Raw genomic sequence first — 17,227 nt, forward strand, 5'->3', positions numbered from 1 at the left:
ACCCTGAAGAGGACAAAATCCTAAACAGGGACACACATTGTTCGCATTTCTTCTAAAGCATTTTTCTAGACAAGCAAATCAAACAATGAGATGATGATGAGCGAAAGGGTTAAAATGAGATGATCAGAAGACTCAATTCCTTGAATAGAAGCAGTTTTAAACGTTTTAGTCGTTTGTAATGTGAAAATTTAAATTCAGCGTTTTTATGCATATTTTGAATGCAACATATTTTCTGTTGTATTCAACTGTTGTATGCAACTCAAAAACGAAATTTCATATATTTGTAATAATAGGTATTAATTATGGGTCTCTAACAATGGAAATTCGATAGTGGTCGGTCAACAGAAGTGATAAATTTTATTGATCTTAAGAAAATCTTAAAAATGGCAAACAGTTCGCAATGTTTATTTATTTAAAGCCTTGCTGTTAAAATTGCATACGAATACACTCTTCATCTTTTGATTTTTGTCGATACGACATTTTGATCCAAAGATATCGAGTTGATATTAATTTTATTTAAAAAATTGATTTCGCGCGCACAACTGACATTTAAAATCGCCGGTCGCCTCAAGCGTTGCTTCTGAGACAACGCTTCATTCTACACAAAATGTGCTAATAAACATTTCGTTTAAAATTATCTCAACTACATTTCTTGTTTGAAACAATTTTTTTCTACAGGGTGCAGATTTACGGTAAATCAATGTTTTCCTCCGTTCCCCTACGAGGGGAGTTTCAGGAGAAAGGCCACAGTTAGGGGTGGCAAACTATTTTGCATCTTTTTGGGGTCACAAAATTGACATTCTCATCAAAAATCAGCTTGTTTGATTATTTTGAACTTTGAATTTTTTGTATTAATTAATAATTGGTAAAAGAGCTATTGAAGTCAAAACCAGTTTTTAACAATTAAATTTGGCTGACTTGCACAATTGGAGCGTTTATTCGAAAAACAACACATGTTCATTTTTCACAAATTCGACATTAGACTTTATACACTAAGCGTCAAAATTAACGCACCACCTTAAAAATGGGACATTTTTAATGTCTCATATTTCCTAAAGCTGTTGTCCGATTTTAGTGATTTTTTTAATATGTTATGTTAATATGTTTTTATTCTTCAAAAATATCGACGTAAAAATATTGTTGCTAAACAGATAAGTGTCATTGTATACCGGGTGTAATAATGATATTGTATTTTTTCCTCAAAGTTTGGAACACCCTGTGAAATATTCTAGCGTATATAAAATATTGAAATTAAAACTTAACTGTAGCCTTAGGTTTTATTAACATTTCGCTTTTTGACTTATTTGATTATGTTGGATAATAAAAAAGTTAGATACTTTAACAGCTAGCAATGTTCTTCATCAATGCAGGGTGTTTCTAAAGAAGTACGACAAACTTTAAGGGGTAATTCTGCGTGAAAAAATCATGACCGTTTACTTTATAAACATGTGTCCGCAAATGCTTCGTTTTCAAAATACGGAATGTTGAATTATTTCTTACAAACTGACGATTTATTTATTGCTCTAAAACCGGCTGAGATATGCAAATGAAATTTTGTTGCTTTTAAGAGGTAGTTATTGCGCATTTTTTGACGTACAGCTAAGAATTTTATATTCACCATTGGCGTGCATACGGGTCATATTACTCGGACATATTACCCGTAAGCACGCCAATGGTGAATATAAAATTCTTAATTGTATGCCAAAAAATGCCTAATAACTACCTCTTAAAACCTACCAAATTTCATTTGCATATCTCAACCAGTTTTAGAGCAATAAATAAATCGTTAGTTGGTAAGAGAAAATTCAACATCCCGTATCTCGGAAACGAAGCATTTGCGGACATATGTTTAAAAAGCACACGTCATTATTTTTTCATTCAGAATTACCCCTTAAAGTTTGTCGCACTCATTTAGAAACACCCTGTATTGATGAAAAATGTTGCTAGTTGTTAAAGTACCTAACTTTTTTATTATCCAACTTAAGGGAATGAATCAGAAAGCAAAATGTTAAGATAGCTTAAAGTTACAGTTGAGTTTTAATTTCAATATTTTCTATACGCTAGAATATTCCACAGGGTGTTCCAAACTTTGAGGAAAAAATACACTATCATTGTTACACCCGGTATACAATGACACTTACCTGTTTAGCAACAATATTATTACGTCGATATCTTTGAAGAATAGCTATAATTAAAAAAATCACTAAAATCGGACAACAGGTTTAGGAAATATGAGACATTAAAAATGTCCTACTTTTAAGGTGGTGCGTTAATTTTGACGCTTAGTGTGTATTCTTCTCATAGAATAGTAGTTTCTTTATCGATCTGGCACATTCAGTTGTGTAAAAATCTCAGATGTCCGTAGTAGACTATATAGAACATTTTGTATTGTATAAGAAAAACAACAGATGTCCGGGAAGTTTTTCTTTATTTGCCAAAATTTTAATTTTTGGACAAGTGTTGCTTTTCAAATAAACGCTTCAATTATAATAAAAAGAACAACAAATTATTTCTGTGAGCTTTTGAATCAAAATCGATAACTATTCGATAACATTTTACACAAAAGAATTTAAATTAGCACATAATCAATTTCTCTGCATTACCGTAAAACGGGGTTACTTTGCACTGAGCAGGGTAACTTTGCACCGAACGTGTAAAAGTATATTTTTTGTAAATATACGCTCAATTTTCTTTAGATGTTTGTACTACCTTTAGAACACATAGGCAACATCGCAATACATCAGTAAGACGCGCGCGATTGTCCCTGCGGTCGTTAGTTATTCATCAGTAACGATTCGAATATCAACCTTAAAAATTTATTATTTTCTGGCTTTGCAAAATCATACAGTACAGACAGTCACAGCGGTCAAAAATTGGTAAGTACACATCTAATGATATATACCATAACCGATTGCGATTTTTAGTTGTTAAAATAACGGTTTTAAACGAGGATAGCAATAACAAAAAAAACATTGTTAACATGTGCACTTAAGACGTGAAATTGGGTATACTTTGCACCGCCAACTTGCAAGTGGTGCAAAGTATCCCCAGGAGTAAAAGTTAAATAGAAAAATTGTTTTAGGAAATGCCCAGACATTATAAAAGGAAACTGGGATCTCGCAAATATGCAGACTACACAGAAGAAGATCTGAAGGCATGTTTGTCAGCCATAAAAGATGGCATGAGCACAAGAGTTGCAGCTGAAACCTTTAAAATCCCAAGGAGAACTATATTTTATAAATTAAAAGGAGTACACGCTGGAAAACCAGGATACCCAACAATATTCTCGTACGAAGAGGAAAAGTGCTTCGTACAATGTATTCAGCGCCTTAGTGATGTTGGTTTTCCTGTTACTGGGATGGAATTGCGGCAAATAATAAAGAGGTATTTAAATTGCCAAGGAAAAAATATTACTCGCTTTAAGGATAATACTCCAGGTATCGATTGGGTCAAATCATTTTTAAGTCGCCATAAGGACCTTACTGCAAGGATAGCCTCAAACATTAAACGAAGCAGAGCAGCACTCAATGCAGACCAAATGACTGAATACATTGAAAATTTAAGACAAACTATAACTGGTGTGGAGCCAGATGCTATTTTTAATTATGATGAGACTAACTTAACAGATGATACCGGAAAAAAAAGGTATTAACTAAACGTGGGGTTAAATATCCTGAACGAATTTGTAACTCTTCAAAAAGTAGCATTTCTCTTATGATGTGTGGAAATGCAGCTGGTGAGCTACTACCTCCTTATGTGGTGTACAAATCCAAGAATTTGTGGGACACCGGGACTGAAAATGGCCCCTCTGGTAAACGTTATGCAAATACTGCCTCTGGTTGGTTCGAATCACAGACATTTGCAAATTGGTTTAACACCATTCTATTGCCTAGGCTTAAAAAAATTCAGGGAAAGAAGGTCCTTTTTATTAGACAATTTGTCTTCTCATATTAATGTCCTGGATTTGTGTCGAAAACACAACATTCATTTTATATATTTGCCTCCGAATAGGACCCCCGTTACACAACCGTTAGATGTTGCATTATTTGCTCCAATGAAAAAGGCCTGGAGGGAAATTTTATCTCAATATAAGGAAACTCATGTAGGCAGTAGATCAAATGTACTTGAGAAACAGCATTTTCCAACGCTTTACGGTCATTAATCGAAAAAATACAAAAGAATGGCGATCAGATATTAAAGTCCGGTTAAGAAATGCGGTATCGTTCCTTGTGATGCAACACCACTCTTGGAGCGGTTAAAAACAACTAAGCGATCTAATGTGATAACTGATAGTGATTCAACAAATAATAAATCAAGTTCGTCGGATATCGAAAACACTTTCATTCAGTATTTAGAAGATAAAAGAAAGGAAGCCACAAAGTTTAAGACACAAGGGAAGAAAAAGAAAATAACTGTTCCGGCAGGACAAAGTATTGCCCATTCTGAAATTAGTTTAAAAGATCTAACTGAAGCATCTACTTCCACACCTCATAAAGCTGTTGAGCCAGAAATCGTAGATGATTCAGAGGAGAACAATGTTTTGGACGACCACTTTCCAGTAGGCAGGGATTCATCAGACGATGAAATAAATGAGGTGCAAGAGATGGAAGAAGAAAGCGAATTTAATGAAAAACTCGCCATTGGTGCCATAAAACCTCCCAAAAAAATTTCCAGACGAGGATTGTACATTGTTCCAGAATGCGACAAATTGTGGTGGGATTAGTTTCAAACTTCGTATTTTCACTATTGCCGTTATAATAAAGTTTATTCATTTAAAATGTAGCAATGTTTTTCCTTTTATGCTTCTTTCATAAATGTAGGTAGATTTAAATTTAAAAAATTGGCCACTGAATATTTTTTTGCATTTAATTGGTGCAAAGTTTAAAATCCGGTAGGATTACTATGCACCAGTAAGCATATTGTAGCCAAATATTATTAAAATATCGAGTGGTGCAAAGTATGACTCTTCTAGGGTATACTTTGCACCACTAATAAAACTAGGTTTTTCTTTTAATTATGCAATATACCTAAAAAATAGCTAAATTAAAAGCTATATTACGACCTGTTCAATAGATGTATATAATAAAAAGTTCAGATCTTCTTTCAAGTAACTTTATATCCACTCTAAGAAAAAAAAATAATAATAAATGGTGCAAAGTAACCCCGTTTTACGGTACATAAAACCAAAAATTTGATTTGTGATATCTTGTCTTCAAAGAGAAGTTAATTATTGATATCTATTTTGAGTTATTGTAGCAATTAATTTTACCACGAGAAAGCAGAGGTAAAATAATTAGAGCTCTTGTTTGTGGGTCTAGCGCTGCGCTGTTAACAATGGTAGGTCTATTCTATCGAAAACTATGATTATATAACAGTAATTTACAAACGATCTCTTGTATCATTTAGTTATAGTTTAACGATGAATATAAGATTTGTTATGATCGCTTTTAATAATGGAATTCTTAATTCAAAAGATAAAGACAGTTTCAATATGCACAAAAAAATAAAATCAACGACAAACAAGAAGAAATTCAATAAGTCATCCAACAGCATAAAAGATAGCGATGGAAATCTTATCTCGAAGCCGTCAAGGATCTTAGAAACATGGAAATCCTACATAGAAAAATTATTAGCATTGGACAGGACTGATGATCACATATATGGAGAAGGAGAAACAGGACCTTCTATCCTTAAATAGGAGATAGAAGATGCCATTGCAGCATAAAAAAACAATAAGGCAGCAGGTCCGGACAATGTACCATGCGAAATATTAAAGATCCTTTGTAAATCAGACAAATAATTCGGTAAAATCCCAGAGAACTGGCTGCAGTCGACATTTATTACAATCCCAAAGAAACCAAACGCCCAGCTCTGTGATGACTACCGAGTTATAAGCTTGATCAACTAAAGCGTTCTCCAAGATCATTCATAGAACTTCTTCTTCTTCTTCAGGTGCAATCTCCGCTACGGAGGTTGGCAATCATCATAGCTATTTTATTTTTTGAGCTCTAAATAGTTGTTTTGAGCTGCATCCAAACCATTCTCTTAGGTTCTTCAGCCATGAAATTCGTCTTCATCCGATGCTTCTTCTGCCATCTATTTTTCCTTGCATTATGAGTCGCAAGATGCTATACTTCTCGCCCCGCATCACATGTCCGAGATATTGTAGTTTTATTTCTTTAATTGTAAGTTCAACTTCCTTCTCTTTACCTATTCTTCTCAGTACTTCGTTGTTCGTAACTCTATCTACCCAGGAAACCCTCATAATTCTTCTATAGGTCCGCATTTCAAAGGCGTTAAGTCGTCTCATTGTCTCTACATTTAACGTCCATGATTCCACTCCATATAGTACACTGTATACGTAACATTTTGTTAGGCGTACTTTAAGAGCTAATGTTATGTCTTTGCTACATAGGACCTTTTTCATTTTCATAAAATTAGAACGTGCTTTTTCGATTCTGACTTTGATTTCTGCAGTGTAGTCACCATTTTCTGTTATAAATGTTCCTAGGTAAGTGTACTTTTTTACTCTTTCGATCTGCTGGCCCTCTACTATCAAGATTTCGTTATTATTATGGTTGTTTTTACTAATTTTCATAAACTTCGTCTTTTTGATATTGAGAGAGAGAGAGAGTCCGTACTCCCTACTACACCTTACTATTTTACTCATGAGTCTTTAAAGGTCTTGTAAACTGTCGGCTATTATTACTGTATCATCTGCATATCTGATGTTGTTAACTAAGACTCCATTTACTCTTATGCCGACTGTTTCATCTTCCAGAGTTTCTCGCATTACCTCTTCAGAATAAGCGTTAAATAATAGAGGTGATAGTGATAGTAAGTATGCAGCCTTGCCTGACTCCTCTCTTTATTTCCCTTTCTTCAGATGTTTCTTTTTCAATTCTTACTATTGCTCGCTGATTGTAATAGAGGTGTGTTATTAGTCTTAAATCTCTTTCATCTATATTTTTAGTTTTCAGAATTTCCATGAGTCGATAATGTTTTACTTTATCAAACGCTTTATTGTAGTCTATAAAACAGACGTAAAGAGGACGGTTAACATCCAAGCATCTCTGCGTCAGCACGTTGAAGGAGAATAATGCCCAGGAGAAGAACCCATACCATTGCAGAACCCATATTGAGTGTCACTAATATCCAGCTCCAGTTTATAGTGTATTCTGGCGTGAATAATTTTCAATAGTAATTGCACAACAGCTCTTAAATTATCGAATTTTTCCCGAGTGACACTTTAACAGTTTTAATTTCACGACCCGAAGGGGAGTGAAATTATGTCAAAGTGTCACGAGGGCAAAAATTCGATAATAATTTTAGAGATCGAGTGCAATTTGTTGCGATTATTTCATGAATAAAACTGTTCAAAACCAAAATGTTATTGTAATTTATTTATGTAAGTACAAATTAGTACAATTAAACACACACTTGTTATAAATATTTGACGGTTGAAAGTCATCACTTTTATAATTTTTAAAACATTAATTTTCATTAATGTCACTAAATGTATTTTTCGTAGCAACGAAGGGCATAATATACTTGATGACGGGATATTATCAAAAATTATCGGGTATAATATCACAAGAGAGTGAGAATAAATTGAAAATAATGCGACAGTCTTTCGAAAATTTGTTGACTGGCAATAGACACGAGAGCCCGTAGGGCTCGAGGGGCTATTGCCCAATGACAACAAATTTGAGTAAAAATGAAGCTTTATTTTCTTATTTATTCTTACTGTCGTGTGATATTCGTAAAAATATTTTTTAATACGTATATTATGGATATTTTCTTAAATGTGACAGTTGTCAAAACTAGGAAACTGGTTGCTATTAAACAGAAACAATCTACTTAAAAAAATTCTATCGGTAATTTTCTACAGTAGATAATTCTCAGTATAATTTTAATCTGATTGGACAGAATTAAACACGTGATCAAATATATAATATACGATTGGAAGTTAAAATCATCAAAAAATAATCAGTTTAATTTTTATTTCTGTAGCTTTCTATTGGTCAGAATCTCCTATGAATGAAACATTCAGCAGAATTTTCAAGGTATGTGACATTAAGCTTATGGTTCGGTAGTCACTGCATTCTTTGGCATTCACTTTCTTTGGCAAACACACAAATGCTGATGTCAACATTTCTCTAGGGATGATTCCCGTAGTAAAGCTGGCGTTGAACAGTTCTACTATTATATCCAGGTTTTTCTCGTTGACCAACTTTATCAGCTAGCTAGGTAATTCATCTGGACCAGCAGATTAATTGGTTTTCATAGAGTCTATTGCCTGACTAACCTCTGATTTGGTTATCTCTGGGCCCACGTCTCCGGTTTGGCTATCTACGGATGTACTAGCTTCTCTCTGGTCATGAAATAGTTCCTCGATGTACTCTTTCCATCGTCGTAGTTTTCGTTCGGTCTCCATTATAATATTTCCATTTTTGTCGAGCAATATATTTGAGGTTCTTCTATTTCCTATTCCGGCTAGTTCTTTGACTTTTTTATGTAGGTATATTCATAGAACAATATATGATAAATGTGAGTCCAATATTGATAGATTGCAGTTTGGCTTTCGGAAAGCACTTCTATAGAGGCAGTTTTCGCTCTCCAGGTGCTTATACAGCCCTGTCGAGACGTTGATCAGGATGTGTATTTGTGCTTTGTGGATTTTAGAAAAGCATTGGACAATGCCAATCAATCATGAACAATTAATAGATATTCTGCAAAAGACAGCTTTGAAGACAAGGATATTCGGATTGTGGCAAACATATACTGGGGTCAAACAGCAAGAGCAACAATTGGCAACGAACTTACTGAAAGTGAGATCAAAAGAGGTGTCCGGCAGGGGTGTACCTTATCCCCACTCCTATTCAATATTTATTCCGAAGAAATTTTTAAAAAATGTATGGAAAATGCAAATGAGGGCATAAAAATAAACGGTGAGTTAACCAACAATATAAGATACGCCGATGATACGGTGATCCTTGCCAGTAGCATAGATGAATTGCAACAGGCCATGTAAAGAGTTAATTCAGTTAGTGATGACTACGGCCTGAGCCTCAACTTCAAGACAAAATGGATGCTGATAAGCAAAAAGCAACAACCTGCTCGACAATTACGGATAAACAACATACTAATTGACCATTTAGAATCTTATGTATACCTTTGCACCAACGTAAATGCAAAATGGGAACAGGGCACAGAAATAAAGGCGAGAATAGGAGCTAGAGCAGCATTTAACAACATGAAGAAGCTCTTCAGAAGCAAAGATTTCTTCTCCTAAAATACGTCTAGTAAAATGCTACATTTTTCCGATCTTACTATACGGTGTGGGGGCCTGGATGCTGACAGAGACGCTCACGAAGAAACTAGAAGCATTCGAAATGTGGGTGTACCGGCGCATTCTTCGTATATCCTGGACCGAAAATGTCTCCAACATAATCGGTAATCCACAGAATCGGAAAAGAGAAAGAAATCGTGAGCATAATTAAACAAAAAAAACAAAATGAATATCTAGGCCACGTATTGAGATACGATAAGTGGCGTCTACTGCAATTGATTGTCCAAGGGAAAATAGACAGTAAGCGAGGGCCAGGCAGGTGAAGACACTCGTGGCCCCAAAATCTGTGGAAGTGGTTCGGGTTCACATCGGTAGAACTATTCAGAAGTGACGCAAGCAAGATCAGAATTGCCATGTTAATAGCCAACGTTCGCAACGGACAGGGCACTTAAAGAAGAAGAAGAAGAAAGTTTTGCAATTGGCTGCATGTCAATGAACCTTAGTGCATTCGATTTGTATGAGCCTTAGGAAACTTGGTTAACTAAAGCGTTGATGACGAAACGAAAATTGCAGTATTAAACAAGGAAAATGCTTTTCCAAAACGTATTTTGAAGTGATAAAGACTGATAAATTTGTATTTCGTAAATAATTGACGGAAATGAGTTGAATATTACTACTCCCTGAGGTTTCTGGGGTCTGTGATCACGAATATCATGACGGCGTGGTCTCCGAGGGAGTTTTGTGAAAATTCATTATAAAATCGGTGCAAATTCGTTACTCGATGGTGTTTGGGTTGCTGAACACTAATATTATGCTATTAGGTTATACAGTCAACAACTATTTAATTTTTATTTTTCATTAGTGTGATATACTAGGTGTCGGGTATTTGTATTTCGCGCGGTGTCACTGTTCATTTTGACATCAGTGACCATCCTACTTCACTGTAGTAGTATATAAGAAAATTGAAACCTACATAATATATCGTTCTCTTGTATGTTACTTCAACTGTACAATAAAACTAGTCCGTAAATGTCCGGCTCTTATTTAAAGTTGTAACGTCTCGAGCACGTGTGTGTGTGTGTCAGCAGACTAGCTAGGGCTGATACATTACAATTAGAAACTTACATTTTTAATTACAGTACACTCGCGATTATCCGAGGTAATTGGGACTGTGACTACCTCGGATACGGAAGAACTCGGTTAACACTGAGCTTCGTTATATTGATAGAAAAACACGTAAATGACCATAACTGTGGACATTTTAATGACAAAACTGATACAGTGCTGTCTATAAAAGATAAAAACATTTGCCTTATCAATATTACTGTTTAAAAAGTCTGATTGATTTTTGCGTAAGCTTCATTCCTCTTTTTGAGGCGACGATGTTGCGCCAAGGTTGAAAGTTGTAACTCACCAGTTATGACTTTTGCCTCGGTTAACCGAGGGGCTCGGATAACCTAGACTCGGATAATCGCGAGTCTACTGTATAAAAAATAGTTATTTTGAACACATATAATGCAATGTCTTGATTTTATTGATCCGCCGTCTCATTTTCTTCGTCTATCGACTAATTGTCATATTTTACTTTTATTTGCGCAATTAGCACCTTCACAATTTTTGCACGCGACACTGCAGTGTAGTTCGTTTTTTAAATTGTGTTTGTTTTTATGGGAACTTAAGTTAGTTCTTTAAGTTTCCATCCGCAGTTTATAGACTTTAAGCCATTTTGCTCTCCGTAGAGCCAGTTTTGTACCTAAGACCACTCATCAGCGGTAAAAAACTGTAAAACCGTGGAATTTTGAGAATCAACACCGATTTTAATGAAAATTTGGGTTTAAACTCTGTTGATCCTCTTCTTCAAAATCTGCCCTATGTCGAACTGCGCTTTTGCCCTGGGGGGTGAAAACAACCCCATCTAGGGGATGAAAAGTTTTTAATCAAAATAACTATGGAAATCGATAGAGTGACCAATTCTGATTAAATTTTTTTCTATAACATTTTTTTGCAAAAATTTACACTTTCCAAGTTATTTGCGATTGAAACTATGCAATTTTCATTAAAAAAACTCACGTTTTATAACCAACTCATATAACTCCAATATGGTGCAATTTTTTATGAAAACTTAAGAGACATCTTTTAAAGCTCATTAAAGAACCTTTCAAATAAGCTCTAATAAAAGTTTTTGCATAAGAACTGACTGAGTTATGACGAAAATAAAGTCGCTCTTTGCTTTTTTCTTTTTTAAATTTAAAATTAAACCCTCGTCGTTACAATTCTAATAGAACTGAATAGCTTCCCACGTAAAATTAACTTCTACTCTCTCTCTCTCGTAATATGTATAAGTTTTTAGTTTGTGAAAACTGTCATTATGGATAGCAGTTCGTGAAGGATTTAAAGTGTGCGTGAAGTAACAATGTATTTTAAATGGGATTTACTTTTTTGCACTGTTTTTGACACACTGTCATATAATCAAATATCCTTAACTTTCGCGTTGTGAAAGTTAAGTGAGCAATAAATTACAACAAAGTTTTGACAGTTTTGTGGTTTGAAGGAAGTTAACATTTTTAAATCTCAAAATTCTAAAAATTGAAGAATAGAAATGAATTCCAGTTTACAGTTTTTTTATTAGTGTATCGTAGATAAAATATTGTATGAAACTGTGCGTGAAGTACTTTTTGCAAACTTACGCGATGTATAGCACTCGCTCCGTTGTCGCTCGTGCTCTAAACATCGCGTGCGTTCACAAAAAGCATACTCCACGAACTGTTTCATAAATAACTATTATTTACGCATAATTCATATGATCTATGTGATTCGACCGGTTTGGAATACTTAGTTTAGAAGGAATCGTTTATTACAGACATCGAAAATGACATTATTATAAAAAAAAGTGCATTTTTCTTAAATACACTTAAAAGTATTGATCATACAAAAACAAAAAAAATCAAAAATTTCAGTAAAAGAGATTCTACATTTAATGATTGAAACATTTTTTCATATTATTAATACTTTTAGATTTATTTAAGAAAAATGCACTTTTTTTTTTATTTTTACATTTTACGAGGTTTAATTTTTACATTTCACAAAGAAAAAGCAGAGAGCAACTTTATTTTCGTCATGAGTCAGTCAGCCCCTATGCAAAAAAACTTTTATTATAGCTTATTTGAAAGATTTTTTAATGAACTTTAAAAAATGTGTCTCAAGTTTTCCCAAAAAAGTGCACCACATTCGAGTTATTTGAGATTAAAGGTTCTCCATTTCGATGTTCTTCGAAGATAACCATCCTTTAAAGAGCAATAACTCAGTCGTCATTGGGTTTACATAGGTCTTTTAGACTCGAATCTCTTTGTTTTTTTATTAGCTACAATTTTGTTCTTAATTTTTTCTATAAAATTAAATTTTTTTTAAGTTTCTCATGAAAAACGGTTATAAAACATGAGTTTTTTCAATGGAAAATGCATACGTTCAATCGCAAATAACTTGAAAAGTGTCAATTTTGCAAAAAATTTTATTGAACAAAATTTACTCAGAATTGGTCACTCTATCGATTTCCATAGTTATTTTGATTAAAAAAATTTCATCCCCTAGATGGGACTGTTTCACCCCCAGGGCAAAAGCGCAATTCGGCATAGGGTAGATTTTGACAAAGCTTATGATTACTACCCAAAACCAAATTTTGAAGGAAATCGACCTTGGTTCTCAAAATTCCACGAGAAAATGGCTGTTGATTTGACTACCTGTAGATATACTCTGTTCAAGTGTTCGGTGATCGCATCGACTGTTGACGAAAAGTCTGACAACTTTTCTATTTCGGAAAATTTTCAGAAGGGAGTCGTTTCGTAAGTATAGAGGTTTTTAAAGTTTGGTGCGTCCGACAACTGGAGAACCCTTAAAAATTTGTCGGACAATATTACCAGTTAATAAATTGTAAATATTTTTATCAAACAATTCTTCAGAATCAGTATAGTAAAGTACGTTCTTTAAAGGTAAAATATTGCAAAACCTCTAAATTTTAAAGAACCGCTTGGATTGACATGAAATTTGGCATACACATAGCTTACATGTCAAAGAAAAAAAGTGATATTGTGCCGATGTGTGCTTTTGCCCTGGGGGTGACTTTCACCCCCTCTTGGAGGTGAAAAAATATAAGTCCAAAATAAGTCCGGAAATGGATAAAATGACTAATTATAAGCAACTTTTGTTCTATAAAGTTTTTTAACCAAGTAAATACTTTTCCAGTTTATGCAAGTGAATAATGTCAATTTTTACAACATAACCACGTTTTCAGACGGTTTTTCGCAAATAACTCAAAAAGTAAGTATTTGGTCGAAAAAAAAAAATTCTTTTCAAAAATATAGCACGTAAAAGAGTGAAAAATATGGTGTATATATTAGGTCACTATATCTAGTAGAAGCAGAGTTATAACTAATGAAACATTGGTTCATATTCGTTAAATTTCAAATCGAATATTTTAACGTGCCTTAACAAAAAAACGAAGCACTTATTTGGGAAAAACTCATTTTAACTTTTTAAAGTGTTTAAAAAATGCTTATTTTTGTTAAAAAAAAAAATTAGCATCAAAAGTTAACAAGTTACGCTCAAAATAAAGTTGGTCCCTTTTTTTGGTAAGAAATCGGGAAAATCACCCCCTAATTAGCATTGCAAATGAACTTAATTGTTACCACTTCACAAGTTTTTTACTCGCGTACGTATTGATCATATGATCTGTAGGTTTTATCGGTTCAAAGTGCTTATTTTTGAAAGAGCTATAGGTAAAATGGCTTGAACGACTCACTTATCACGAGTGTATGCAAATTTAGAAACACCGAATCTTAACCAATTTTTGTCTTACAGAAAAAGAAAGGAATACAAAATATTCAGTATCTCTAACAATTTTCTCTAATAAGTTATTTTGAAAAAAAGCATTTTTTTCAAAATTAAAATTTTAAAAAACTTTATTTTTAAAACCAATTTTTTTAAAAATAAGCACTTTAAATCAAAGTAACTTACAGATCGTATAAACACAACATAAGTAAAGGAACTTGTGAAGCGGTAACGATTAATTTCATTTAAGTTGCTACTGGGGGGGGGGGGGGGGTAATCTTCCTGATTTTTTTGCCAAAAAAAAGGGACCAACTTTATTTTTAGCGTAACTTGCTTACATTTAATGCTTGAAATTTTTTTTATAAAAACAGAAATAAAGCTTTTTTAGACACTTTAGAAAAGTTGAAATATTTTTTCCCCAAGAATGCTTCTTCTTCTTCTTATGGTGCCTATCCGTTACGGATGTTGGACACTAACATGGGTATTCTGACTTTGTTGACTGCTGCCCTGAAAAGTCCGGTAGTGGTTAAGTTAAACCATTTTCGCAGGTTATGCAGCCAGGATATCCTTCTTCGTCCTGGACCTCTTTTCCCATGCACTTTACCTTGAAGTATGGTCCGAAGTAGGTCATATCGTTGTTCATTGCGCATTACATGGCCCAGGTATTCCAGTTTGCGACGTTTTATGGTTACGACTAGTTCGCGCTCTTTACCCATTCTATGTAGAACTTCTTCGTTGGTAACTCTGTCTATCCAGGAAATCCTCAAAATGCGTCTATAGCACCACATCTCAAATGCTTCGAGTCTCTTCAGTGATGCTTCAGTTAAGGTCCATGACTCCACGCCATATAAAAGAACGGAGAATACGTAGCACTTTAGTAAACGAATTTTTATTTCCAATTTTATATCGTGGCTGTTAAATATTTTTTTCATTTTGACGAAGGCTGATCTTGCCTTCTCGATCCTTATCTTAATTTCCGTCGATTGGTCCCACTGTTCATTTAAGTTTGCACCCAAATAACAAAAGTTGGTGATTTGTGTTATAGGTTGTTGGTTAACTAGTAATTGACCAGGTGGTATCCTATTTTTGCTTATAACCATGTATTTGGTTGTTTTGATGTTAAAATCAAGCCCAAACCTGCTACTTACTTCTGCCACCCTGGAGACAAGTGTCTGCAGACCTTCAAGACTGTCTGCAAAAATGACAGTATCATCAGCGTATCTTATGTTGTTCAATCGTTCTCCGTTTATAAGTATTCCCTTGTCTATGTCCGTTAGCGCTAGGTTCATAATGTGCTCTGAATATGTATTGAATGAGAATATGAAATATGAATATGAAATTGAGAATGCTTCATTATTTGGATATTTCACATTGAATTATTCTATTTGGAATTTCTCAAATATGAACCTATTTTTCATTAGCTATAACTCTGCTTTTGCTAGGTATAGAGATCTAATATACATTGCTTCTAAGAATATGTTTTTCGAGAAAATGCTTACGTTTTGAATTATTTGCGAAAAACCGTCTAAAAACGTGGTTATTTTGTTCAAAAATGAACATATTCACTTGCAAATAACTCGAAATGTATTGATTTCGTGAAAAAACTCTATAGAACAAAAGTTACTTAAAATTAGTCAGTTTATCGATTTCTGGACTTATCTTGGACATATATTTTTTCGTTCCCGAGATGGGGTGAAACTCACCCCCAGGGCAAGAGCACACATCGGCACCATATCACTTTTTTTTCTTTGACATGTTAGCTATGCCTACGCCAAATTTCATGTCAATCCAAGCGGTTCTTTAAAATTTACAGCAAAAACCGTGAAAGAATGTACTAGAAGTGGTGAGGGTATAAATGTTATAACAACTATTTATGATGCGTCGCTCCTCCCCTCCTATGGAGTTATAAATCATTATTTTTTTTGCAGGATTGTTTGATAAAAATACATACAATTGAATACAGAAAAGTTATCCGACTCGACATGAATAACTGAATAAAAAAAGTCACATAAGGGAGGTAATAATTTTTTTTAATGGTGGGCACAAGAATAGATAGAGGATACGAATAAACATATCTTTTGTTTTTCGATGGCATGTAACCATTGTAAGGTATTTGTTATAGGTTAATGTATATCTTATGGCGGCTACTAACTACGCGACACTTGACAAGTACTTGCCAATCATTACGTAGTATGTGTGATAATGAGATGAATCTCGACATGCTACTTGTGATTGCAGTTTATTCGCTGTGAGCTTCGCTGGTATCGCCAACTAGCGGATTACTAGTGCAACTTCGGTTGGAAATTTAATGAGAAAAGTAACTTATTATTTAATTATTATCGTATAATACTTACAACGCAAAGAAGTAATTAGATTGTAATCGATGGTTAATATCAGTAGGTACAGAATTTATTATTCATTATGATCATTTTTTTAAAGATTTTGCTTATCATTTTGACGTTATAGTGACTGGAATAATAATTTCCTTCTTTCCTACTTCCGATGCTTTCATAATTATCTTGTAGATGGCACTAGATTAATAGATTAATTATTATATTATAAAATGTTAAGAAACCAAATTTCAGCATTTAAGACGTAAGATTTAAAGCAAAAATATACATGCTACATATTTGGCCAACTAATATTTTTTCTTATGAATGTTTTTAATTTCAATGTTTTAAATTATTTACTTTGACATTTATGTCAAACTTCCAAAGAAAGTTCACCGACTTGCCACTACTGGCGCTCACGAACTTTTAAGTATCCCCTCTACCTACGAGCTCACTAAGTGAAAACTTCTCTAAGTGAAAGTCAACAAGTATTACGTCAAATGGTAGTGCCGTGTTTACTCGACAACGGCCGCATAATCTACAATCACTTGTCAACTGTCACTTAATGAGTAGCCGCTTTTAAACTTTGCAATAAGCTCTACAGTGTCTGAAATACTCACCATTACTGTTCTGAGAAAATAGACTACATAAAATAACACTGCAGTACCTGAAAAAAATTATATCTCATTAAAAATTTGATTACAATTAAAAAAGTACGATATAGTTAACATACTCTTAACAGAAATAATAAACTCTATAAAGATAACATTACATACAATAT

The 17,227-nt window shown here is 33.8% G+C and overlaps 1 protein-coding gene across 2 annotated transcripts in view; it reads right to left on the reverse strand.

The window, feature by feature from the left end:
• The window catches only part of LOC114347656 (mucin-4-like), a 267,012-nt gene that overhangs the window by 22,168 nt on the left and 227,617 nt on the right, over positions 1-17,227 (reverse strand). For both annotated transcript variants that reach the window (XM_028298424.2, XM_028298361.2), the window contains exon 3: positions 17,067-17,113. In XM_028298424.2, coding sequence (XP_028154225.2) covers positions 17,067-17,113 — 47 coding nt within the window. The remainder of the gene's footprint in view (positions 1-17,066; positions 17,114-17,227) is intronic.

The sequence above is a fragment of the Diabrotica virgifera genome, chromosome 1, assembly GCF_917563875.1.
Source record: "Diabrotica virgifera virgifera chromosome 1, PGI_DIABVI_V3a".
NCBI lineage: Eukaryota > Metazoa > Arthropoda > Insecta > Coleoptera > Chrysomelidae > Diabrotica > Diabrotica virgifera.